The 27,096-nt window shown below is 42.9% G+C and overlaps 2 protein-coding genes and 1 long non-coding RNA gene across 9 annotated transcripts in view; 2 read left to right on the plus strand and 1 right to left on the minus strand.

The window, feature by feature from the left end:
- Positions 1 to 11,791: 11,791 nt before the first annotated feature.
- Positions 11,792 to 24,169, plus strand: PIGH (phosphatidylinositol glycan anchor biosynthesis class H). Of its 2 annotated transcripts, none has more exons than XM_086709469.1 (4): positions 11,792 to 12,066; positions 16,635 to 16,844; positions 17,543 to 17,626; positions 18,810 to 24,169. In XM_086709469.1, exons 1-4 carry the CDS (start codon positions 11,887 to 11,889, stop codon positions 18,831 to 18,833), a joined length of 498 nt encoding a protein of 165 aa, XP_086565595.1. In that variant the 5' UTR covers positions 11,792 to 11,886; the 3' UTR covers positions 18,834 to 24,169. The 2 variants fall into 2 exon arrangements, with proteins under 2 accessions (XP_086565595.1, XP_025775294.1); XM_025919509.2 differs by having other exon boundaries at positions 11,793 to 12,066; positions 18,973 to 24,169.
- PLEKHH1 (pleckstrin homology, MyTH4 and FERM domain containing H1) overlaps positions 19,653 to 27,096 on the minus strand; it is a 53,800-nt gene continuing 46,356 nt past the window's right edge. For all 6 annotated transcript variants that reach the window (XM_086709464.1, XM_086709467.1, XM_086709463.1 and 3 more), the window contains 6 exons: positions 26,774 to 26,915; positions 25,498 to 25,640; positions 25,238 to 25,367; positions 23,212 to 23,298; positions 22,779 to 22,925; positions 19,653 to 21,826 (listed from right to left, as the gene is read on the minus strand). In XM_086709464.1, coding sequence (XP_086565590.1) covers positions 21,665 to 21,826; positions 22,779 to 22,925; positions 23,212 to 23,298; positions 25,238 to 25,367; positions 25,498 to 25,640; positions 26,774 to 26,915 — 811 coding nt within the window. In that variant the 3' untranslated portion in view covers positions 19,653 to 21,664. The remainder of the gene's footprint in view (positions 21,827 to 22,778; positions 22,926 to 23,211; positions 23,299 to 25,237; positions 25,368 to 25,497; positions 25,641 to 26,773; positions 26,916 to 27,096) is intronic.
- LOC147579882 (uncharacterized) lies at positions 25,676 to 27,029 on the plus strand. The gene is made up of 2 exons (XR_015252263.1): positions 25,676 to 26,380; positions 26,473 to 27,029. It is a non-coding gene; the product is annotated as an uncharacterized LOC147579882 (long non-coding RNA).

Raw genomic sequence — 27,096 nt, forward strand, 5'->3', positions numbered from 1 at the left:
TACATGTCAAGTGGAAATCATTAGGTTCTACCCCTAAATTTACTAACTCAGTAACTCTAGGGGTGGAGCACCAGCAACCTAAATTTTCAGTCTCTCCAGGGTCAGGGGCTGTAGGGAGCAGTAGGGGTGTAGTCAGGGATTCACAGTCACTGATACTGTCACACTTGTTCAGATCCTTGGAATTATCTTGGTACCTTCTTCTTGCCCTTCACCACATCCAGTTTCTTCTCCTTGACTATGTTTTCTGAAATTAATACTGGCACAGTTCACTTCAGGCTCTCCTGGACTCCTGTGAAGGCTATTTCTTAAATACTTACTGTGGGTCACCAGATTGACCTTTCTAAAGTACTACATTAATCCTGCATGTTTTTTCACTGGTTTTCCATTACCTACAGTTTAGTCAGAGGTGAATTACCAGTGCCACATTATTATGCTCCAGGAGAGTGAACAGTAGATTGTCATATTACTATTACCCTTTAAAATTCTAATGATTATTACTTCTATATATCTGAAATATTTTATGACTCATTTTTAAAACCCTGAAAAATAACTGGTCTTTTATTTTGAAAACATGCATTTATTTTCAAAATAAGTTATTAAAGGTAATATCCTAAAGTTATAAAAGTCATAGAAGAATGAGCTAAGTTTTAGAAATTTACTTTATATTTTTTAATGTTTATTTTTGAGAGAGAAAGAGAGAGGCAGAGCATGAGTGGGGAAGGGGCAGAGAGGGAAACACAGAATTCAAAGCAGGCTCCACGCTCTGAACTGTCAGCACAGAGCCCGTCGTGGGGCTCATACTCACAGCCCGCAAGATCATGACCTGCGCTGACACTTAACCACCCAGGCGCCCCTAGAAATTTACTTTAAAACTTGTACTGTTATACCATAGGTCTAGGACCCTTCTTCCTGAGACCCAAAACAAGTTGTGCTGCCTTTCTCCTTCCTTTATTGGAGAACATAGATACTCTGCCTCTTTATTTCAGCGCCTGCCAACACACACTCTATCCTTAATAGGCTGCTAGCAGAGCGTGTGGGGGGAGTGGGGTAGGGGACAGGGTGGTGAGTAGGGAAGACCTGATTATGGTGTTTGCTGAGTTCCATGGTGTGTATACTCCCAAGCTACCATTGTGATGTCACTGATGATGGAGTTGGGAAAAGGTGCTCATCATACAGTATTTCCACCATACAAATATCAACATAAATAACGTCAAGAGCATAAATAATGGCAAGATATAGTAAAATAATTAGGCAATGACAAGTTTTGAATGTATGTTATCTTTGTTCCTAATATAATTTACTTGTAAGTTTATATAATTTGATTTTTTAATAATAACATTTAACAACTTGCTCAGACATTCTTGAAAATTTAGCGATAGGGTATTGCAGGTGGCTAAAAGCAGTCTCCAGCATACCATTGTTTACTGAAAATCCAAGGAAACTCAGAAAAGTCTAAACAAAATTCTCAAAGGCAGGGACCATAACCCTCTCTGCTCATCACTTCATCCCTTCCTGAATACAGTGCTTGGCACATAGCAGGAGTTTGGCAAATAATAAACCTTCCAGATTCTTACGAAATCCTTACTCATGAACCTTGGTCTACGGCTCTGATATGGAATGGAATGGAAGTCCCCAGGGGCATCTGGGTGGCTCAGTCCTTAAGTATCTGACTTTGGCTCAGGTCATGATCTCACAGTTCATGAGTTTGAGTCCCATGTCAGTGAACTTGAGCCCCGCTTCTGGTAAAATATGAGCCTCAGGTGAGCCCTGCTTCTCTCTCTCTCTCTCTCTTCTCCCTTGTGGGATTCTCTCTTTCTCTCTCTCTGCCCCTCACTCACTTGCACGCTCTCTCTCTCTAAAAAAAAAAAAAAAAATTAGGGGTGCCTGGGTGGCTCAGCGTCTGACTCTTGACTTGGGCTCAGGTTATGATCTCATAGTCCATGAGTTTGAGTTTGATGCAGGGCTCTGCGCTGACAGCATAGAGCCTGCTTGGGATTCTCTCTCTCCCTCTCTCTCTCTCTGCCCCTGCCCCACTTGTTCTCTATCTCTCTCAAAATAAATAAAAATAAGCTTTAAAAAAATGGAGTGGAAGTCCCCGAAGATTTCGTTCCAGACTTCTACTTTTACACGCTAAAGAGCTGAGTTGAGCTCACCAACCACACCTTTATTTTTTTTATTTTTTATTTTTTTAATAGAGGCATCCTGATCTTTATTGGCTACTTTTTTTTTTTCAATATATGAAATTTATTGTCAAATTGGTTTCCATACAACACCCAGTGCTCATCCCAAAAGGTGCCCTCCTCAATACCCATCACCCACCCTCCCCTTCCTCCCACCCCCCATCAACCCTCAGTTTGTTCTCAGTTTTTAAGAGTGTCTTATGCTTTGGCTCTCTCCCCCTCTAACCTCTTTTTTTTTTTTCCTTCCCCTCCCCCATGGGTTTCTGTTAAGTTTCCAACCACACCTTTAGACTCTAAAATTTAGAGGCTCTCTTTCATTTAAAAAATTCGTTCATTCATTCATTCATTTAGTGAACACTTTACTGAGCACTTAGTGTGTGCAAAGCATTGTTCTATGCACTGTGCATAGAGATGAAGACAGATAATAGCTCATGACTCCCAGTGCTTACATTCTAGTGGGGAAACCAGTCAAGCAGTTAAATAATCTCACATAGTAGTAAATGCTATGGAGAAAATAAAACAAGGTAATGGGACAGGAGGTCATGTTTTAGCAAGGGGTATCAGGGAAGGCCTCTCCAAACTGACATTTCAGCCAGACACCTAAATGATGAGAAGGAGCTGGTCATAACAAGTTCTCTCTGGTCATAACAACTACTCTCAAGGGAGTAGAGCCTTCTAGGCTTACAGGAACAGAAAGATCCAAAGCCATAAAGTTGAAACATGCTTGTGGGTCAGAAGAAGAGCAAGAATGCCTGTGTAGCCCAAATGTGCAGAGCAAAGGGGGCTGTAGGTGTTGAGTCAGAATGACAGGCAGAGAACAGATCTCAGAGGCAGCCATGAAGAGCATGAACTTCAGAGGAAGAATTTTTTACACAAAAGCAGAGGGTTAAATGTTCTGAATCTGCATTAAGGAGTTGGGAAAATGTGGTTCCTTCTTTCTTGCTTTGCTCTTCTATCTGGGGGCTGGGAGAATTAACATAATAACCCTAAGATACAGTTAAGGCAACAAAGCAGAGGCTACATTCTATGGGGGTAAAATATAGAGTCTGTCTACCACCCAGTGGGGACTCCCAGGTTCATAGAAAGGCTGAATAGAGAGGAATAAAGGAAGGGATGTAACTGTAAGTGCCTGGTTTAATAGCCTGCACACCCCACAGCCCGGTGTGGAGGCAGCCACCCGAGCCCCTTACATACTCCTCGCACACCCCCATCACCGCCACAAGACAGGGGGGTTTTCAGTATGAGCCTTGATCAGTGACAGGGACACAAAAGCAGCCATATGGCCACCATCAAGGTACAAATGAAACTTAGTGTGAAATCTGTCTTGGCACCAGTGGAAGACCAAGGCTACAAAGGACACCTGAACACTTTGTTCTTTCTTCAGGTTCCATTCTTAAGCCTCTACCCGACTATTCTTCTGTTTGGGACATTTTGTAACCAGACTACCCTGAGTTCTCTCCTTGGTGAGTTACAGAGACTGCAGGAGGTGGAGGAAACTTTATTTGTGGCAAATGAGATCCTGGGGAATAACTTTCAAGGCCAGGACCCCTGAGTGGAGGTGAATGGGTTTCTTTTTTTTTTTTTTTAATTTTTTTTTTCAATGTTTATTTATTTTTGCGACAGAGAGAGACAGAGCATGAACGGGCGAGGGGCAGAGAGAGAGGGAGACACAGAATCGGAAACAGGCTCCAGGCTCTGAGCCATCAGCCCAGAGCCTGACGCGGGGCTCGAACTCCCGGACCGCGAGATCGTGACCTGGCTGAAGTCGGACGCTTAACCGACTGCGCCACCCAGGTGCCCCTGAATGGGTTTCTTTTATTTAGGGTTAGGATGCATATTCGGAAAGGGGAGTTTTGTCATCGCGTGTTAAGGTGGGCGTAAGGCTGCACAGCATATTTAGAAGTCATGCCTCTACTTGTATCCCATGTTAATGAAGCTTGTGCTCCTCCTTGGGCTGAGATGTTAACAGTATAATGAAGTAGAGGAAACTGTCAGGTACTCTGTGGTCCATCTACTGTGGTGTGAGTCAGTGGCCAATCTCAAACTGGTCTAGGCTAGCAAGCTCTTGCTATTGTTTGCCTCTAAAAGATAAGGTTAACATTCCTGTGAAGAAGTGGGAGGGGGTTGTCTTCCCAGCGACAATTTTAACCTCATTAACCCTATGAGGCACAGTTTCCCTTTCTCCCCTCTCCCTTCCTCCTTTCCTTCACTTAATTTCTTGTCATCCTTAAGGTTTCGGTGTCAAAGTCCCTTCTTTGAAGAAGCCTTTCCAGACCTCTCGAGTTGAATTAGACATAATAACAGTATTTGCTGAGTCTGCTGAATGATTATTATGTGCTTTATATGTGTTATTATATGCTTTACAAGTATTATTTAATTCTTCTCACAAGGCAATGACATAGACACTATTATCTGCATTTAAGAAACGGTAACCGAGGTGGTGCATGTATGGCTCAGGTCATGATCTCATGGTTCATGGGATGGAGCCCCACATCGGGATCACTGCTGTCAGTGCAGATCCCTCTTCAGATCCTCTGTCCCCCTCTCTCTGTGCCCCTCCCCTGCTCGCTCTGTTTCTCTCAAAAATAAACATTTATTTTTTAAATATATATATTTTCTTAATGTTTAAGTTTTTTTATTTTTGAGAAAGAGAGAGAGACAGAGTGTGAGCAGGGGAGGAGCAGAGAGAGAGGGAGACACAGAATCTGAAGCAGGCTCCAAGCTCCAAGCTGTTAGCACAGAGCCCAACGTGGGGCTCAAACCCACAGACTGCGAGATCATGACCTGAGCCGAAGTCAGACTTTCAACTGACTGAGCCATCCAGGCACCCCCGAAATAAATAAACATTTAAAAATAAATAAAGGACTCTTTTTCCTTGGAAGCAGCTCCTGTGAGAGCAGGAATGGTGTCTTACTGTCATTTAACACAGTTCCTGACACAAGAGGTGTTCAATAATTTTTTATTGAATGCCTGGATATTAAATGGCACGTGAAAGTGTCTTTTCAAAGAAGTCCTATCTCTTTATGCTAGGAAAATTCCAAGGATGTAATTCCCATTCTTATATGGGAACAGAAGATTTCATGGAATTAGCATTCAAGCTGAGCCTTAAGGATTTTCCAGGAAGAATCTGGTGGGTGCGTGGGGAATCGTGAGAATACTGATATCAGCTAAGAGACATGAACTTGAGTGATGAAAGTAGAAGGAGAGAACCAATAAATATTTGAGAGCCCACTTGTCAGGCAATATTCTAAGAGCTAGGGATACAGTGATAAAGAGTCCAACTTCCCCTGGAGAGAGAGAATTATAGGCACTAATGCGTGTGAAAAAAATAAAATAAGATGATGTGGTTGAGGGTATGTATGAGAACTGGGTTAATTAGTACAGTCAGGGGAATAAGGAATAGATGTTAAAAGTACTCTGCTGGTGGGGGACCTGGGTGGCTCAGTCGGTTGAGCGTCTGACTTCGGCTCAGGTCATGATCTCACAGTCTGTGAGTTCGAGCCCCACGTCGGGTTCTGTGCTGACAGCTCAGAGCCTGAGCCTGCTTCAGATTCTGTGTTTCCCTCTCTCTGTCCCTCTCCCGCTCATGCTCTGTCTCTCTCTGTCAAAAATAAATAAACATTAAAAAAAAAAAGTACTGTGCTGGTACAGTAAATCGCACTTAGCTACAAATTAGGGATGGAACCAGAAAAGGGAGAGGTGTTAAACCTGGATGAGGAAGAACATTATGGAATTGGAGTAAGAGTTCTGAAGGGGTTAATAGTCTACCAAAGTAGTATGAAAATTACTTGAAACAGAAAATATCTGATCAGCAGCTGAAGAAATAAATAATAAAGCAAGAAATGTAAGCAGAGCCTCCCAAATACAGCTGCCATGTTTCCCTATATCTTACCCCAATGAGGGAATCTCCTGATTGGAAAAGACTGACCATCATAAAAAGTGTGAATTCAGCTGCTCATTAGCTTCAAAAAGCCCAACAGAACTTTCCACAATTTTAAGTATGAAGCCCTAATCCCCCTTTTTTAGGTGCTAGTTATAACTTTATCTCTGGCTATCTAGTTACCCATTACTGAACAATTCTCCTTTCTCTGGGTAATACATCTATTGTTCAGATAATTTGCAGGTAACTCACATTCTACTACATGAATCTGAGATGGTAGAGGAAAAGATTTCCTCCCAACACTACTCAACCCTGGCAGCCGTTAAAAATAAACTAGGCAGCTTCCAAAAATGCTCATGCCCATACCCTCCTGCCCCCCCCCCCATTTTTATTCAATTATCTGGGATGGACCCAAGTAGCAGAGTTTTTAAAAACTCTTCAGGTGCTTCTAATACACAGTCAGGTTAGAGAATCCAGTATTAAGTGTTATATCTTTCAGTGCTTCTCAACTTTTTTTTTAATGTTTATTTATTTTTGAGAGAGAGACAGAGCACAAGCAGGGAAGGGGCCGAGAGAGACAGAGACACAGAATCCAAAGCAGGCACAGAGCCCGATTCAATGTGGGGCTCAAACCGACAAACCGCGAGATCATGACCTTAGCCGAAGTTGGATGCCTAACCGACTGAGCCACGCAGGCGCCCCAGTGCTTCTCAACTTTTAATGTGCAAGCAAATCACCTGAGGATCTTGTTGAAACTCAGATTCTGTCTCTGTAAGTCTGGGGTGAGAACCAAGAAGCTGCATTTCAAATGAGCTCCTAGGTGATGCCAATGCTGCTGGTCTACTTACTACACTTGGAATAGCAAGGCTTTCTTCACCCAAGGTCTATTCACCTTTCCTTCTCAATCTTCAGAAACATTTCGCCTGAGGGTAACTTATTACCTAGGCTACACAGTTGTGGCTTGATCGAAACCACTTAAAGAAGTTGTTGCTATTGACCACATGAAATTGAGTTGAGACTGTAGTGGTCTGATCAAACCTGTTTGTCAAACCTACACCCATCAAACTAGATCACTGTTTTATTTTATTTTATTTTTAATTTTTTTTTTTTTTTTAGTGTTTATTTATTCTTGAGAGAGAGACACAGAGCGTGAGTGGGGGAGGAGCAGAGAGAGAGGGAGACACAGAATCTGAAGCAGGCTCCAGGCTCCGAGCTGTCAGCACAGAGCCCGACATGGAGCTCTAACCCACGAACCGTGAGATCATGACCTGAGCCGAAGTCGGACACTTAACTGACTGAGCCACCCAGGTGCCCCACTAGATCACTGTTTTAACTAAGCTTTCCCACAAGCTTGTTTTATTCCACTAAAAAAACCTTTAGTGTACAACGACACAAGGTGTCTTGATGTTAAAAGGGGAGAGAAACCTTCCACATAAAAGCCAGGTGTTCCTCGACTTGAAAATATTAAGCGCTACTATCTTAGAATGCCACAAGATGGGGATATGACTCTATGAAAAGCAAAACAAAACAAATTCTGCTTTATCTGTTTCAATAGGCTTCTTTTTATATGCCAATTTTTTTTCTACTGTTGTTCTGCCTTACTTGAAATAATTACTCGCCATTTTCAGCGGATAGGAAAACAACAGTGTGATAATAAATAAATTATAGTAGAATAACATGATGGAATGCTATGTAACTATTTTAAATGGTATTTGTTTTAAAAAAATCTGTAGAAAGGGGCACTTTGTGTGGCTTTGACTCAGGTCATGGTATCGTGGTTTGTGAGTTCGGGCCCCACATTGGGCTCTGCTGTCAGCACAGAGCCTACTTTGGATCCTCTGTCCCTCTCTCTCTCAGCCCCTCCCCCCTCTCTCTTTCTCTCAAAAATAAATTTAAAAAACTTCAAAATCCGTAGAAATATGGAAAATGTTTGCCAAACATTAATTTTTAATTACTGTTAAATTAATTAAACAAAGGAGCCATCAGGGTGTTTCTAATAGGTTAGCTGCCTCCCTAAGCAAACCAAAGCCTAAACCTGTCAATGCCTCAAGGTTAAGAAATCCAAACCTAGGCACAACTAATCACAGACAACAAGGCCACCTTAAGCTATAGCCAATCACATAATTCCCTGCTTTCCTTCCACCTCTTCTCTATAAGTCTTGCCCCTACCTCCCACCAAGTGGAGAGCTCCTAACTACTTCCCTTTTGACATTGCCTTATTCAAGTAGATTTTTGCTCAAACTTAAAATCTTAAATATGCCGGTTTATATTTTATCAGTACACACTTATGTTCACACTAGGACTACAATAATTTTTAAAAGTGTAATAACTAAGAGATGGAATGAGAGAGCAACATGTAACACTGAAAGGCTATCAGGATTGTGTGTAATATTTTTATTTCATTCAAAAATGTTTTGTATTATATCATCTTTTCAACAATATAAACATTAAAACAAGAGGATCTAAATGGTTGGGAAAATGAAGATTTACTTGTTAAGGTGGCAGGATTATGGATGTATTTTCTTTTATATAATTTTAACTTGATGTTGGGAAAATAATAAACATATCTTATTAAAAATGGACAGGTTGGGGGCGTCTGGGTGGCTCAGTCAGTTAAGTGTCTGAGGCTGACTCTTGATTGCGGCTCAGGTCGCAGTTGGTGGGTTTGAGCCCTGCATGGGGCTGCCCCTCCTCCGCTTGTGTTCTCTCTCTCTCTCTCAAAAATAAATAAAACATTAAAAAATTAAAAAAAAAAAAAAAGAGCAGCCTATCTTGACAAATACAGAGTCCAGATTTCTCAAGCTTCCTTTCTCTGCTTTCGCAATTCATTAGGGTATTAGTTGTGGTCCTGCAAAAAGATGTTAAACTTTCTCAGAGCAACTTGCCAATTGCTAAGTCGAAGTTCTTTTTGTCAGCTGCCCTTCCTTGCTGATGAGGCTAATGAATATTGTGAAGTCCAACATTTAGAGCTAAAACAATCACTCCTTGCTGTTTTTCTTTTTAAAGATTTTCTTTCTTTCCTTCCTTCCTTTTCTTTCTTTCTTTCTTTCTTTCTTTCTTTCTTTCTTTCTTTCATGTCCCAGGTGGCATCTAACCAAATGGCAAATACTATACAGAGGTTTCAATTTCTACTGCGGTGTCAAATTGCATGACAGTTAAGATGACACTGATCTGACAGAGCAAGGAGTTATAAAGATTTTGGGGGGCACCTGGGTGGCTCAGTTGGTTAACTGTTCAACTTCAGCTCAGGTTATGATCTCATGGTTTTTGAGTTTGGGCTGCCCTGCGTCGGGCTCCGTGGTGACAGCTCAGAGCCTGGAGCCAGCTTGGGATTCTGTGTCTCCCTTGCTCTCTGCCCCTCCTCCATTCACGCTCTGTCTCTGCCTCTCAAAAATAAATTTAAAATGTTAAAAAAATTTTTTTTTAAGATTTTGGAGTTATATTATCACAATATTTATCCCTAATTAATTTAATATTCAAAAAAGTACACTAGGTACCTTTTTTTCTATGACTCTACAGTTGTGAACATTCTGAACCTGCACAGGTTCTTTTTAAATGTTTTTTTTTTAATGTTTATTTATTCTTTTTTAAAAATTTTTATTATTATTATTTTTTAATGTTTATTTATTCTTGAGGGAGAGAGACAGAGTGTGAGTGGGGCAGGGGCAGAGAGAGAGGGAGACACAGAATCCAAAGCAGGCTCCAGGCTCTGAGCTGTCAGCACAGAGCCCCACGCAGGGCTCAAGTTCAGGAGCCTTGAGATAATGACCTGAGCTGAAGTCAGCCGCTTAACCAGCTGAGCCACCCAGGCGCCCCTGAACCTACAAAGGTTCTTTTAACCTTTTTTTGTGCCACATCACAATGTTTTAAAATGAATACAATATATAGGATTTTTTTACAAAACAATTAAACAAACTGAATTAAAATACAGTCATCAAAAATTTTATTTATTTTGAGAGAGAGAGAGAGAGAGAGAGAGAGAGAGAGAGAGAGAACAAGCAGGGGAGGGGTAGAGAGAGAGGGAAAGAGAAAGAGAATCACAAGCAGGCTCTGCACTATCAGTACGAGATTATGACCTGAGCCGAAATCAAGAGTTGGACGCTTAACCCACTGAGCCGCCCAGCCACCTCAAAATATTTTTAAAATGTGTAAATAGTTGTATGTGTCTCTACTGACAGATCAAATAATAAGATCTAGAAGTGGATCCCATAATTACTGCAATTTTGAAGTAATATTGGAGTATTTGAGTAATTGAGGAGTGGAAATGACATTTTGAGATAATTATTGTGAAATAAAAGTATTTGTGGTTTCTATGAGAGTGACAAAAATCACAAGTATTGTTAATACTAATTGCATTCATAACCAAAAGAAAAAAAAGTTAAATTTCAATCAGAAGTTAATGAAACCAACGATAAACCTCTGATTGTATCCATGGAGTTCAGGTTAAGAACTCTAGGACTGAAGGTTTCCCCAAAATATCGACAGTGTTTCTCTCAGTGGTGTAAATAATGGGTGGCTTTAGTTTTTCTTCTTTTCTGTATTTTTCCAAATTTCCACAATACGCAAAGTTCACTTTTATAATTATAAAAGACATGCACATGTTATTTACAAAAATGAGAGGGGTGTATTGCTTGGTAAGATTTAGAGTATAGAAATAAAATTGGAAAAACAAAGCAATACTTGAAGAATATCCTTTAGAGAAAAAAAATATAAACAAAATCCTGGATGAAGACAGAAAAACGGAACCTGACTATCATGAGACTTAAACCTGGTGAGACTGTTATGGCATTTATCTTTACAGACAAAGGGATCATCAATTCTTTAATACATGATGCTGCCTCAGGGCTGAAGCACCATAATTGTTTTAACAGGCCACAAGCCACTCTTGAGCCACATCCGGGGGAAAAAAAAAAAAAAAAAAAAAAGAAGAAGAAAAAGAAAGAACCCACAGGCCGCTGTTACTCATGAGTTTAGTAATTTTATTATCCATACCTTCTACATCTTTCTTTCTTGCTACGGAGTCCCAGCCAAGCCTCATTTGTCTACTCTATGCCCCCCACTCAGTGGTTCGGAAGAGAGAAGACCCTCTTGGACCTGAGCCCTGCCTCTACCTCCCCAACATTTCTCCATGTGGCAGCCTCTTGATTCTTCCAATAAGTCAACCTTGTTCCAGCCTCAGGGATTTTGCCTTTCCTGGTCCTCCAACCTGGCAAATTCCTCCTCCAGAGTTCTCCCAGACCAGTCCGGATCCTCATCTTGGCAGCTCCAGGGTCTTTCCTCTGAGAGATTTTCCTGACTGTCCTATTGCACGTCCCCAAGCCACCTCTGCCGGTCATATTACTTTCAGCAGCACTCTTTGAAATTATTTACGTACTGTTTCTCTTACTAGGAAGGAAGGTACTTGAAGGCAGAGACCTTCAATATTCACCGCTGTACCCTTGGCGCCTAAAACTACCTGGCTCAGGAATGAATGAATGAGTGTATACCTGTGGATCGATTCCTTAGAGCGTACTCTAGCTTAGAAATAGAAATCAGTTTGCCGAGAGAAAGCGCATTAACAGCGGCTTTAATCGGCAGGCTGAGTTGGCCCAATGCAGTCTCTGCAGTAGACAATCACAAAACCCCGGCCCAACCTACAGGCGAATTACAAGCTCTGGATCTGCGCCACACCGCTCGTCCCGGAACCGCGGCTGCGCCGAGCGTGAGACGCGGCCGAACGGGGCGGGGCCGAAAGCCGCTCTCCGGAAGTGGGTCCAGAGCCGGCGAGAGTTACGCTGGCGGGCGGTCTAGAGCGGCGCGTCCCGGCCGGGAGGGAGCGAGCGAGAGATGGAAGATGAGCAGAGCTTCTCGGATATCTGTGGCGGCCGCCTGGCCCTGCAGCGCCGCTACTACTCCCCGTCCTGCCGAGAGTTCTGCATCAGCTGCCCTCGGCTGTCGTTGCGCTCGCTCACCGCTGTCACCTGCACGGTGTGGCTAGCGGCCTACGGACTCTTCACCCTCTGCGAGGTAATGGCCTGTCGGCCCCTTCCCGAGGTCGGAGTCGGGGGCTCGGGTTTGGAAGGGTCTTTGGGGTCTTAGGGTCGAGCCTGGCCCTCCCGCCAGACCCTCCTGCTGTTGTAGGGTCGGAGGGCGGGAACTCACTGGTTCCGCTGCTGCACAGCTATTTTCTTTACGTTTAGTGGTTTGTACTCCTGTACTTTAGCCCTCTCACGGGTCGTGCTCCGCTCTGCGGTTCCACCTAGCATACAAGTAGTCCTTGCACGACAGTCTAAAAGTTTAACTTTCATGTGCTGTACGTAGTACATGCTCGCAGTAATTCAGTTCCAAGAGTTGAGAGAACTATTAAGTGGATCGTCCTCATCCATCATTTCCACTCCTAGAGGAATCACTGTTAATAATACCTTAGGTCTTAGGGAAACTTGTCTTTGCCTCCACAATATGTATGTGTGAACACACACACACACACACACACACACACACACACACACACACACACGTTGAGAGCTTGATAATTCTTCCTAATTTCTGCTTTTTAAGGCAATCTAACACCTCCCCCCCAGTCCCTTCCTCCAACTTCGAGTATTTTCTAAAGAATTACGAAGTTTCAGAGAGGAGTTGTTTCTGTGCTCACTTTCCAGACTCATTCCTACTTTCTGAGCCTCAGTTTTCACATGTCTAACATGGAATTGCTGTCTGTCATTCTAGCTTCACCGTATTGTGAGGGTCACATGCAGTAGCTTTGTGACAGCCCTCAAATAAAAGGAGTCACCTTAATTGCCCTTTTCAGGATGAGTTTAGTTTTAATTTCATATGTAGTGCCCTGAATTGAATATTTTATTCTAGGAGTGATTGACCAGAGCTAGGACTATTTATTTCTGTAATTTGGATATTTTCATTACTGCATTCATTGGCTTTTTTGCCACCAGAGTGTGGTAATTTGTCACAGGTATATGCAAAATTACGTTTGCTGTAATTTGTACCAAACTGTATCTAAAAGTTGGTTCTTAAGTCAGTTGAATTGGTTAAGTTGCGAGGACAGTCCTCCCTCCCCCTAAAAAGATTTAATTTATAATGTAGTTGAATTTTAATACTAGCCTGAATTCTGGCCATGTGCCCATGTGAGGTGAAGGGAACAGATATTTATCAAATGCCCACTGATTGCCAGCTGCTTTCCTGAATGCCTAGTTTTAACCTTAGAAGAAAACCAAGGCTCAGAAAGAATAATAACTTACCCAAAGTCACAGAGCTAGCAAACAGCATACCTGGGGTTCAAACCCAGGGCTGACTCTGAAACCGTTTCTTTTTCACTATACTGTCTCCTCCGTGGAGAGGGCTTGCTTAAGCAAAATTTTTAAATAGAAGTCTTTTTTATGCCAACTCCTTTTTGTACTCTCATCCTGGTGTGTCCCACTTACCTCCATCACGTGCCCGGGGCTCAGTAATCTTATCTTCCTTTAAACTCTACTGCAACACTTCTTAAGGGCTCTGTGTACCAAAGTTTCTTAACCTTTCCTTGTGTTCAAAACTGTTTGTCAGAGTAATGAATCTCAGGGGTGAGAAGAAGCCTGATGAAAGAATTCATAAAAACATGAGGCTTAATTTCAGCCCAAATAAATACTGAGTTGTTAGAATTTCAGACAGAAAAATGAAGTATAAAGAATGCAGGTAGTAATGAAGTTTTGAGCAGGGATTACCTTATTAAAAAACTGATACGGATTAAATCCTCTAACATTTATTGTTCTTCATCCCTTCTTTCCTTCTTGTTTTTGAATTCACAATTCTATTAAAATTGTAGGTTATTACCTTATTCCAACCGGGAATACTTTTTCCCCTTCCTTTCCTCAACCAAATATATCTGTCAGTAACCATCACCTCTCTGCACCAATGAAATCCTTCCTTGGAGATCTTCATGGGATATCCTTGTGTGCTTTGATGTCTCTCTCTCACTCTCTTTTAATCCTTTCTTTGGCACAGTTTTCATAGTATTCTCCAAAAATATTTTATATGTATTAATTTTGCCTCTAATACATCTGTAAGGGCCAGGACTGAATTTTACTTCTCTGTATTCATCCATAATGCTTATTCAGTTAAGACTGTGAACCAGACATTGTACTAGATACTAGACATTTAATTAACTCAAAATAGATATTTCTGGATCACCAGAGACCCTGCACATAGATTTTTCTACCCTCCATTCATTAGTCAACAAGTAATTATTAGTACAGAGGTCGGCAAACTATCTTTAAAAGGCCAAATAGAGGGGCTTCTGGGTGGCTCAGTCAGTTAAGTGTCCAACTTCGGCTCAGGTCATGATCTTACGGTCCACTGTCCATGGGTTCAAGCCCTGCATCAGGCTCTGCGCTCATGGCTTGGAGCCTGGAGCCTGCTTCAGATTCTGTGTCTCCCTCTCTCTCTGCCGCTCCCCTGCTCACACTCTCTCTCTCAAAATAATAAGTAAATATTTTTTTAAAAAAAGGCCAAATAGAAAATATTTTAGACTTTACAGGTCTCTGTCTCATAGTCATCTGTTTCTTTAACAGTTCTTTTAAAAGTGTAAAAATCATGCTTAGCTCAGGGTGGACCAAACAAAAATAGATCATGGGCCCAAACAGACTCTTGATCCAACACTTAACTATGTGTTAGGTAGAACGAAGTAGAAAAGTATTTTCAGAGAAAACCAAAGGCAGCCAGTAGTTAAAGCAATAAAAACATATTTTATTCACTATTGCAGTAGGAGAAAAGAGATCTCAGTGTAGAATTGGGCTCAGTTCTGAATACAGCAAGGACAAGTGGGAATTTATAGCCAAGGAGCACAGTGGGGGTCAATGGATGGAAAATGGCTAAAGAGAAATATCAAAGGTGAAGGGAGATTCTGACTAAATTGACATGATTCTTGCTAAAGGCAGGTGAGGGTCATCAGATTCTTGGTACAGCCTGTTGGGTAGTGCAGGCCCAATAAGGATGGACACCGAGGTTGAGGGTTTAGAAGAGCTTGACTAGAGTTAGGTCAAAGAAGGCATCATGTCAGTCATAAAGAATAAGATACTTCGCCTTCCGTCGGTTAAGTGTCTGACTTTGGTTCAGGTCATGATCTCCTGGTTTGTGAGTTCAAGCTCCACATTGGGCGCTGTGCTGACAACAGGGAGCCTGCTTGGAATTCTTGCTCTCTTCTCTTTCTCTGCTCCTCCTGTGCTCATGCTTTCTTTCTCTCTCAAAATAAACTTAAAAAAAAAAAAAAGGATAAGATACTTCTTGCCTTCAAGGAATGACAGTAAATTACTGAATCTCTTTTGAGAGATCAGTCAGTGATTTTTTTTCTCTGTGCCATCCTCCTAAATAATAGCTTTTTTGGGGAAAAAAATAATGGCACATGAAAAAACATACATCAATTGAAAAACACATTCAACTTCAAAAGGCTGTAAATATGTTTTTTTTTTTAATTTATTTTTTTTTAACGTTTATTTTTGAGACAGAGAGAGACAGAGCATGAACGGGGGAGGATCAGAGAGACAGGGAGACACAGAATCTGAAACAGGCTCCAGGCTCTGAGCTGTCAGCACAGAGCCCGACGCAGGGCTCGAACTCACGGACCACGAGATCATGACCTGAGCCGAAGTCGGACGCTTAACCGACTGAGCCACCCAGGCGCCCCTGTAAATGTGTTTTAGAATCAAAGGAATAAATACCATTTTTGAGCCCGTAACACATAAGTTAGTCATTTCAGCTACTCAGTCACAACCCAAAAGAACTAAAAGAGTCCTAAATGATATAATCTTTATTATTTAACAAAACAAGAAGTCAGGAGGTAGGAGGGCTCTAGAAGGCATAAGAGGCTTAGTTGATTTTGATTCTTTTCATATTCCTGCTCTTCCACCCTTGGTCTACTCTACTTGTCCTCAGCCTGGCTTTCTACATTTGTCTACAGTCTGGCAGAGTAGTAGTAGCCCCATAGTAGTTCCAGGCATCAAAACTTTTAAGAGGAAGGGACCTTCTCTTCCTTAGATCTCTTTTTAAGACGGACTTCATTTTCCAGAAGCCTCTCCAGCAGACTAGCCAGAGTTGTGTCATGTGTTCATTTCTAATGCAGTCATTGGCAGAACAAATAGGAACCAATCACGATTCACCCCCAAGTTCTATTAGGAAGGAGGAGGGGGGCTGTTGAGTACATCTGCTACCCTGTGCTAAGCATCTTACTATGAACTGTCTGGTTTTGCACTGTATATTCTGCTGATGGAGCATGAGAGAAAATGGTCTGAATCCTTAAGTTTCCGTTTTGGAGAAAAATCTCTGAGAGTGGTGTGATGGTAGATACTGTTTTGATGGAGGTTCTCCTCCAAGACCTATCCATTTACTGCCTGGATATATTTCATCATCTGCTTTCCCAGCACACAGCACTACAGAGCTGAAATAAAAGTGATTTCCTCTTCCTCCATGCATGTTCTTCTCATCTGTTCAACTCACAGCAGAATACAGACTTTTTTTGGCATTGCCTAGAGGGGACCTGTTAAACAGCAGAGATCTGTGCGGGAGGATCACTTGGTAATCTTATCGCCTGTGTCTGGCTCTCTCTTCAGAACAGCATAATCCTCTCTGCTGCCATCTTCATCACCCTCTTAGGCCTGCTTGGTTACCTGCATTTTGTCAAGATTGATCAGGAGACCCTGTTAATCATAGATTCCCTTGGTATCCAGATGACCTCATCTTATGCTTCAGGCAAAGAAAGCACTACCTTCATTGAGATGGGCAAGGTGAAGGATGTTATCATCAATGAAGGTATTTACATGGTAAGTAGTTGAGTAGTATTACAGGTTTCTTCCATGGCCTTTGCCTGGATCTAAATGAGTCTTAATACCTAAAGTGTTTGATGTCACAGAATTAAACTTGAAGACTCTGGGGGCGCCTGGGTGGCTCAGTTGGTTGGGCGGCCGACTTCGGCTCAGGTCATGATCTCGCGGTCCGTGAGTTCGAGCCCTGCGTCGGGCTCCGTGCTGACAGCTCAGAGCCTGGAGCCTGTTTCAGATTCTGTGTCTCCCTCTCTCTGACCCTCCCCCATTCATGCTCTGTCTCTCTCTGTCTCAAAAATAAACGTTAAAAAAAAAAAACAAAAAACTTGAAGACTCTGTTCCAGTATTGTAGTGTTTCCTTTATGGCTAGCATGTCTATAAACCTTGAAAGTGAAATTTATACTGAAAAGGTACATTCCTTTATTTTTAGAGATATAATAAGTTTTCATAGATAGGGAGTCAGCATTTCAAGTTTATTTTTTAGCCTGATTTCAAAATCATCTCTGGTTGTTGTTGCTGCTGTTGTTTTGTCATTTTCATCTAAAGAATGAGAATATACTCCCTCACTTGAGAAGTGATCAAGTGTTCTACTACGTAGAGATAACCATTTATAAAAAAGTTTTTAGCCTTCCCTTGAAGAAAAAGAAAACAAAATGAGTTTCACTTAGATTTCTGCTATTTGGTTTATTTTCTTGCAGCAGAAGGTGATTTACTACCTCTGCATTTTATTGAAGGATCCAGTGGAACCACATGGGATATCCCAAGTAGTACCTGTCTTCCAGGTGAGCACAGAACACTTGTCTAAAGTTTCTTCAAAAAATCCGTTACCTTTCCCTGCTCTCTGCATATCCATTGCTACTTATATTCGGTAGGAATGTCAACTTTTGTTGTCAAGAACGTTTGAGGACACTTGACAGCTACTTTTAGTGAGAGTTAGGATTTTAGTTATTTCAAAAGTTTCTTTCTGAAGCAGATATAGGCTTTCAGAAATACTATGAATTTATACAAATTTTAGAGAAAATATATAGCAATTTCTGCCCACAAATCACCATTCATCTACTCTGTTAGGCTGCCAATATATGCTTTTACATAGATGTCATTGATCTACACATACTGCTGTATACTTTTTGTGTCTTGCTTTTTAAATCTAATATACATATTTTCATGCATCTACAGAGGCCATTATACTTACTATTTTAAATGGTTATATTATCATGTTGACTAAGTTTATTTAGCCACCCTACTGCAAGGTTTTGAAATCATCTCCAGGTTATTTTTTGTCTTGCTCTTACAAAATTTTCTCATACAAACATGATTATAGTAAATTACTTTGTAAGTATACAAAATATTTATGTATATAGTTAACTGTCTTACTGCCCTTTTTCACAAAAAATTTAAGGCTGCTAAGTGAAAATTCTTTTGCGTTACAGTTCAGAATTATCTTGTTAAAGCTTATGAACAGTATCATAGATTTTTACGTTTGAGATTTGGCTCCAGAGATTGGACAACTTTACCATACTTTGAGAATTTGTACTTGTTTTTCATGGTCTTGGCTAACAGTGGATTTAGTTACTTGTTTACTTTAGTATGTAGGTAAAGGAATTTAAAGTTACTAAATTGCTCTTTAAATGACAAAGATACTTTTCATATTTCCTTGTATTACCTATCAGTATTTCCTCTTATTTAAAACTATCCATCTCCTCTATTAATCAAGTAGAATCTAGATATTGATTATGCATTTGTAACAATTTATATATTTTGGGTAACAAATTTTCATTAAATATGCTTTCCACGTATATTTTTCCCATTCTGTGACTTTTCTGTTAATTTTGCTTGTATTGCATTTCACTGTACAAAATATTTTAATATTTACATATTAAATTGCCTTTCTTGCCCTTGAGGACTGTTTAACAGCTGTGAATTTCCCAAGAGGGTCTGTCCTTGTTATTCCTTTTGCTTTCTTAGCCAGTAGGGTACCATCTGGCCTGAGCTTCTGCTTCTCTGGGCTCACACCTGAGCCCTTTAGACCCCTGATGTGCTGAGAGATTGAGGTTGCACATGGATGCAGCACCAGTACGCGCTCTCTTACGTTCATCTTGACTCTGCATTTCTCCCCTTTGGAATTCAGAGTGCCAAGCCCCGCCTGGACTGCTTGATTGAAGTGTACAGGAGCTGCCAGGAGGTCCTGGCGCACCAGAAAGCCACATCAGCAAGTCCATGAGTCCCAGCATTCAGAAGGCCAGTATTGTCTTCCATGGGAGATGACTCCTAAGCCATAGTGGCTGGTTTATTTTCTGTATTCTAAACCATCGGGTGGACACAGTCCTAGGAACCAGTATGGATGCAGTGGATCTCAGAGCCATAGAACAGGTGACTGGAAACCTAACTCATTGTGTGATGTTGAGCAAAGTCCTTCTGTGTGTTGTAGTGATCTGCTTGTAAGGTTTTGCCTACTTTACCAACTAGGGGGAGACCTTAAGAAAAGACATGTCAAAAGTAATGTTAACAAAGAGCACTTTGTGAAATTCCTAAACACATTCAGGTTTACTTTTTGTAGATTTCTGGAGCAAGACCATGGGAAACTGACATCAGCTATCTTAAGAAACATAATTTCCAACTACATAGTACCCCTGTATAAAAGTTAAGAAAAAAAAAAGTCAAGCCGTTCGGGTACTGGTGAGTAGGAAGAAATGTCCTACAAAAGACTAGTCTCTGTTCACCTAGCTCCTTTGTTCTGTACAGGGTTAATTTATGATGACTCTCTTAATAAACCTGTCTCCTTCCAAAACATACACAATAATTGCCTGGTTCACAGACCGTTGCTTTTTATTGACATTGAACACGGCATTTCAGTCTTGGATGTCAAGCACATTAATACTCTTGTTACTCAGCATTGTCTATGGTTTCAAACACTTCTTCTGCCAAGAGGGATGGGACAAAAGACCAGACAGAAATTCGACTTTGGTTTCCAGACAGGTTAAAGAAGGATAAACACACACACTGCAGAAACTTTTGATTATAAGGCAGTATCTTCTGTACTTAATACACTATGGGAGGATTCCTGAAAGGCTGGGAAGGAGCTAGGGTGGGGGAAACAGCTTGACCCCCAAGTTCAGTGTGAACGCAGCTCCATTCTTGCTTTTTCCTTAGGATCCTTTTTTTTTTTTTTTTTTAAATTCCCAGGTAGATAATATTATCCTCATGGGCATTAGAGATACTCAGGATATTATAAAACTAGAGCTGTAATTCCTTTTCAGTCAGCTCAGGAGGGGTTATTCAGGAGACTATGGTACATGTGATGTTTGAGTTGTTCGAGGTAGAAATGTCTCAGCTAGATCTCATCCTGGGGGAAAGGCAGCAACAGAAACGGGAGACGGCTGTAAATTGCCAGCCTTGCAAAGTCAAGTTTAAAAGACAGATGCTCTAATGTGCTTTTTTTTTTTTTTTTAATGTTTGTCAGTTTAAAGGGTGAGAGGGGGGAAGCTTATAGCAGCTGAGGTGTTCAGATGAACTAGTTCCAACCTTGAAGGTTTTGCAGTGTGCAACACACACACACTTTGTGGAAGTCAAAGGCTTGGTTCCTGGATGCTCCTGCTCAAGCCACACAGTTTTCAGCCCTTGATTGATAAACGGTGAGACTGCCTTAGAGCTATGAAATAAAGCTCAGCTTCTCCAATGGCAGAGAATCAGAGTATAAATGAACTCTTTCGTCTTTCTGTTTTCTGTTAGGGGAGGGTGGAGGCAAAGATCGTCTCCTCTGCACTCAACAGGCGGCCTCAGTTGCAGATGGGGAGATATAAATATCACCAGGGTGCTCTCAGGCTAGGACAGGTATCACCTGTGTACCTTCTGCCCTTGGACTAATTCCCAGCAGAAGTTTGCCATTGAGTCCTGAGGAGCAAATTCAGGCCCATGAGCCTGGATTCTGTTTCTGACTCATCTATGATGGCCTCACAAAACAGCAAAAAACAGAGTGCATTTGCTTGGGTTTTTCAAAGAGCAAGGAAACCACTGGTGACCACCCTATCCTACAGCAGGAAACCTAGCCTTTGCTGAGCCCTGGCCAGTCATTAAAATGAGACAGGGAGAGGTCAGATTGGACTTAACTCCCTGACCTTGCTTGCACGCAGTTGGGCTCACAGTCCAGTGTGAGGGAGAACAGCTTGAATCTCAGCAGGGATAGTGCCTTTTCCTTGTCCTGCAAAGATAGGAACTCTTGCCCCAGAGGGGCACTGCAAATGCCTACTCATTTGCAGTGGGGAAGGGGAAAGGTGAGTCTATTCCTTTTCCTCCAGCCCTGCCAATACCCTTCCCATCTGGAAAGGGAAGTCCAGTTTTAGTGAGTTCTAGGCTTTTGTCACAGTTAGGTGAATTGGAAATTTTAGTCCTGTCTTGTTCAGGGATGTTGGGAAAACTTCAAGTATAAATCCCCACATAAGGACCATATACAATATAAAAGATACCATCCTTCCTAAGAGTATCAGTGCAGAAAGCTCTGACTTAAGGCACTGACGCCCTCAGTAACTAGAAACATGGACCATCCCAGTCTTGTATCTAGAATCGGGCAGCATCCAGAGCTCAGTATTCTTGTGGAAAAAAAGTGGTTTTTATACTGGGTCTGGATTTTTAAAAGTTGGGCCCTGAAACATGATAAGGCACCTAGAGAATGAAGGCTTCGTGGAAAGTGAAATAACACATTTTGCAGAACAAGCTGGGGGAGGGCTGTTAGACCCCATCACAGTAGTATCACACCCCAGGACACCAATCTCTAATCACAGAGGCACCAGGTTGTTGGAGGGGGAAAGGGGTAGGAGAAATATTCACAGCAACGTTGGCCCTCTGGCAGCACATGGAACAGAAGCAAAAAGCTGCTGTCTGTCCAGTTCCCGTAGCTGGCGGGCAGCAGGTGGGTTCGTAGGTGGGTTCACAGTTGGAGAGTAATGGTTCATGTAGCTGGCCATGATGAAGGTAGCCTCTGCAATCTAAGGAGACAGCAGAAACAAAGGAATTGAACTAGCCTTGGCCTGAATCCTGACTTTCTCCCTAGCTGTTATACTAAGTGTATAACCTTCCTGGGCTTCAGTTTCTTACCTCTTAAAATATCTGGGAGGTTCAGAGGCTCAGTGACACAGTACCTGTTAGTCTGAAGGGCCACTGGCGCACAGTACCCTCCTGAGAACAGGAGGAGCAATATTCTCTGCTTACCTCCGAGTGGGGAAGTGGTCCTTCCTGGAGGAAGGTGTCTGTATAGCTTCTCCTATGGCAGGGGTGGTATTAAAGAGAGGAGGAGGTTTGGGATACTCCAGTTTTACGATTAAAACAACAGCATCTCCAGTGACTTTCAGAATGGAATCAGGAACTATTAATCAGAACTTAGGTTTTGGAGCCTTTTTAATTTGTTATTTTTGCTAGTCAGTATTTCCTGTACTGAGTAGGAACAAAGCTCTTAAAGCAGTAGAGGTCTTTGGGACTGTCTTAAAGACCACAAGGGGGGGGGGGGGCGGCGCGCGTGTACAGACTGTCGCACTTTGTGACTAGTGTTGGCAGAGCCCAGGAGAAGGTGACAGCACACTGAGGAGGATGCTGCCCTGGCCCCTGGATCAGCTGCATGAAGAGCAAGTGGGCCCCACCTCAAGCCTGCGTGATGCTGGGCTGCAAGGGCTGAGAGGCCCATGTGGAGAGCATGGACGTAGCCGGACCAGAGTGCGGGCCCTCCCGGCCAACCCCTCACTGATCAGCTCACCAGTGACTATTGAGATGCCACGCTACCTGAACGCTTGGAGGACTGACTACAGACAAGGCCAAAAGTCGTACCTGGGACACGGCCCTTCTAGAGTATGGTCATAATAACCCCAGCATCCTTTCCTAACTGCAAGCCCACCTCATCATACTAGGTAGATCTGAGTAACATGTTTTAGCAGCTGTCAGACCCACCTTGGGAGCAGCCATCCGGAAGAGCAACTTTTCAGTGTGGCCTTTTCCAGAGCTCTGGTCCAGAATGGATCTGATCACAAGCATGAAGTCATCCCGGCAGCCACCGAAGGTCATTACTGAAGAGTAGGGGTAAGTGACGTGCACATGCTGTGAGAAGAAGCCCGTTAGTTCTAGGGAAATTTTCCACCTGCCTCCTGAACTAAACCAGCATCCCCTGTCTATTGTGGGCACTGGTAGCCTTAACCAGAAAGGGAGAATTCTGAAGTGGTCATAATTTGGAGATTCATGTCTTGAATGTCAAGCTGTATCTAGACTAGAGGACAGCAAGGCTGGGGCAAGGCCTCACTTAGCTCAGGCCTTTGAGTGCAGAGAGAAGAAAAGATGCTGTTCAGGAGAAGGAGGGGTCAGAAGGCCAGCCCTCATCTTTCCATACCATAGTGCTGTGGTCCAGGATGCTGACCCCATCCTCATTCACAGCAATCCACACCAGAGCATTCTCCTTGGAAGACAGCTGTGCAGGCTGGGGAAACAGGAAAATCTCATCACACATGTCCACAGCTAGGGAAGCTGAACTGACAAGAGCTTTCTGAGGAAGAAGGCACATCCAGGGATCTGCTAGGCAGTGATTTCCAGCCTTTTTCACATCTTGGAAAACATGAAAGATGGTACTTGCACAGCCTGCCAAAGTAAATAGCCTTGGGGCTCTAGCTATCTAATTACCTACCGTCCCAAGAGGAGAGGGGTACCTATAGCCCATCCTGCCATAGTACACTCATTGGGAGGCTCTGTGCTGCACAATAAAGGCCAGCCCTGGCCGCTCTCATGAGCATGGGGACTGGGCTGTTTTCTAGTTCACACAAACTGACAGCATTCTACCCAGTCTCTCCCAGCTGAAGTGCATCTTGCTTCAGCCAATTTCCTAGGGGCTGCAAATGAAACAGGAAAGCAAGCAATCTGAGGGGCTTTAGGCACTACCAGTGAGAAAAGTAACTCTCTGTTGAACAATTCTTAAAATGACTTTCACTGCCAGGACTGCAGTAGAGCAATCTGGATTTCCTATCTCTCTTACCCAAAAGGATGGGAAAAAGGAAGGACATGTCCTCCTTTTCAGCTTTTCCCAACCCCCCAGACAGAGGGTCCCAGGGTCCCCATTATATGCCTTTATAACACCCCTATACGCCTTCAGAACACTTATTACAGCTTACAAAATAACGTATGTATTTAGAGAGAGAATATATATGATTATCTGATTAATGTGTACCTCCTTACTAGATGGGAAGCCCCACAAAGGCCAGGACTGTGTCTGATTCGCTCATCTTTTGTAATCTTAGGCAGTGCCTGAGACCTAGCAGGAGCTTAACAATTCTTTATTGAATAAATGAGTGAATGTCCACTGTCTAATCTGTACTGTTAGTGAACAGGATCATGATCCAGCTTTGAGGATCCTCTGAGTATGAATAAATTTTATGCATACCAGACACCTGGAGAAGAAAAGTTCCAGTTGAAATTAATATGGGTCACCTGGCCTTTCATGCAGTGAAATTAACTGTTGCCTGAGTAATTTAAGAGTCTCCTTTGGCCATGCTAAGTCAGTAGAGATGTATTCATTTAGGTTATATATTGTTCTATCTTTTGCACTTTTAAAAATGTTTATTTTTGAGAGAGGGAGAGATAGTGTGAGCAGGGGAGGGGCAGAGAGAGAGGAAGACTGGATCTGAAGCAGGCTCTGCACTGACACCAGACAGCCCGATGCAGGGTTTGAACTCCTGAACCATGAGATCATGACCAAAGCCGAAATTGGATGCTTAACCTACTGAGCCACCCAGGCGCCCTCTTTTACACTTTTTAAAAAATGAAAGCATTCTTGAGGGTGTTATGTCAAGTTTGAATCCTTATGTGTGAATTAGTCCTTCCCCCACCCCGCCCAGGGGTAGCATTGTAAAAGAAATTTAAAAAAAAAAAAAAAAAAAAGGGAGGCACTTGGGTGGCTCAGTTGGTTGAGCATCCAACTCTTGATTTCGGCTCAGGTCATGATCTAATGGTCCTGGGATTGAACCCTGTGTTGGGCTCTGAGTTGGGCATGGAGCCTGCTTGTGATCTTCTCTCTCTCTCTCTCTGTCTGTCTCTCTCTCTCTCTATGTCCCTCCCCTGCTCTTAGTCTCAAAAAAAAAAAAAAAAGAAAAAGAAAAAGCAGTCAAAAAAGGAAAGATGAACATCACCCAGAAATAATCCTGGCCCCAAAGCAGTGATCACAACTCTGCTCTGGACCCTGGAAATCTGAGAGAAAGCCAGAAATGGGTGGAGAAACAGCGACCTCTGGTGGTTGCTAGTGTGCAGGTGGGCCCTGGAGCCTGGACTGACTCAAACGTGACCAGATGTGGGCAGTAGCTTGAGAAATTCAGGGCATGTTCCTGAGGGTGTGGTAATCACTCCTTCCCCTGGACACCACCCACACTTACCTGAGCAGCAAAAAGCTTAGCACCAAAGAAAGGCCATTTCCGGGCCACTGTCAGGTAGATGCGGATGCACTCAGGAGGGGAGCAGCCTTGCAGTGCGGTCCACTTTGTGGTCAGCAGATCTGCCAGGTGCCTGGTTTGGATGGATGGAAAGAGATGGTGGCCGTGAAGTGCCAACATGTTTTCATTGCAACTGGAGGTCTAACCCGGCTCCACAGTCCATGCCTCCCCACAGCAACCCCCTCCAAGACCTTGCAGCCTACCTCAGCTGTTCAGGGGGTGCCCCGTGTCTGTAGCGCCTTGGGTAGAACCTGTCTAGGACTTGTTGGAGGTGATGCTGAAGCTTGGCAGGGGGTGTGCTCCCAGGGCCTGGTGGGGTGGGCCTCTCTAAGTCTCCATATTCTACCTGTGTTGGAAGCACATGGAGTGAGCAGTCAAGAATCCAGAGGTGGATGGGGTGGGGGTGGGGCTGGGGCTGCTGGAGAGGTGAAATAAACCATTACTTCATTACTTTATTGGTGGGGTGTGAATGGATGCGAAAACACTTCTTGTGAACAGACCCTGTGTCTCAAGTTTCACACACACTAGAGAAACCACCTTATGGTCCTAGATGATTATTTACATCCACTTGCCTTTGGCAGCTGAGGTTAAGTGCCTTATCCAAAGACACAATTAGTGGCAAAGGAAAACTATGGATATTCTGGCTTCTAATCCAAAAATATGAGATCCAGAACTGAAGATGCTATAGCTCCTAGAATATTGCAGTGTTCCAAGCCTTTGAATCAGACACCTCACTCAAATCCCAGCTCTGCCATCTGCCAGCTTTGTAACTTTGAGCAAGCTGCTTAAACTCTCTGGGCTTCAATTTCTTCATCTATTAAGTGGAATTAAGAACAGAGATAATACATATAAACTGTTCAGCAGAGGACCCTCTATAGAGTATTGGGTAAATGCTTATTATTATAAAGATCAACTGTTATTATTGCTCCTTCCTCTCCACCATGTAGATTCAGACCCTTTCTCATGGGAACCAGGAGGGCATCCCAGATACCTTTGGCCAGATAGCCTCCTCAAGGTAATAAGGAGACGGGTCGAAGTCTGAATGCGTGTTCCCCTTCCTAATTCTACTTACAATGCTTTACAGTTGTAAGTACAAATTTTGCCACATCCATTATGTGATATACATCGTTTCAGTAGCATACTGAAGGAAATGCAATGACGCATTTTTGTTTACACAGACAAGGAAACTAAAGCACAGACCACTGCAGTGACCTGGCCAAAATCTCACAGTGGGAAGGCGGGTAGCACTCAAAGGCAAATCTTTGGATTCCACGTCCAGTGTTCTGTCCGTAACCTGTATCTGCAGCGAAGGGCTCTGCTGGGTAAGGAGTCAGCTTCCCTCCACAGCCAGGGACAGCGAGGCCACCCTCCCCTCAGGCACCACAGGGTCTGCAGTCTCCTGTTTTAGGCTGTGTGGTACGTTCCTCGTGTGAGTTCATACACGGTACCCTGATCCTGCCAATTCCTGAACTGCCTTACCTGGGCCATCAGGGCAGCCATCTCGAGAGCCAGCTCCTTGTTGACAGGAAACCTCCCTGCCACTATCTCCCCGCTAGTCTGGGAGGCAAGCAGCAGCCGCTCCCGCTCCGTCTCCCCTTTGACTTGACTCCGAAAGTACAGCCTACAGGGAAGACAGAAGAAGCCAAGACTCAGTTGGGATCCTGAATGGATGAGGTTGTCTTGGCCTCTGTTTATCTTGATTTCCAAAGAAAGAAACTACTCTCTTTATACCATCTGTGAGCCTATTTTCTATTGCCTCCAGAAAAAACTAAACATGACACAGGGCAGATACAGGGCCATTA

The sequence above is a fragment of the Puma concolor genome, chromosome B3 (assembly GCF_028749965.1).
Source record: "Puma concolor isolate L17-30 chromosome B3, mPumCon1.1.hap2, whole genome shotgun sequence".
NCBI classification, from domain to species: Eukaryota; Metazoa; Chordata; class Mammalia; order Carnivora; family Felidae; genus Puma; species Puma concolor.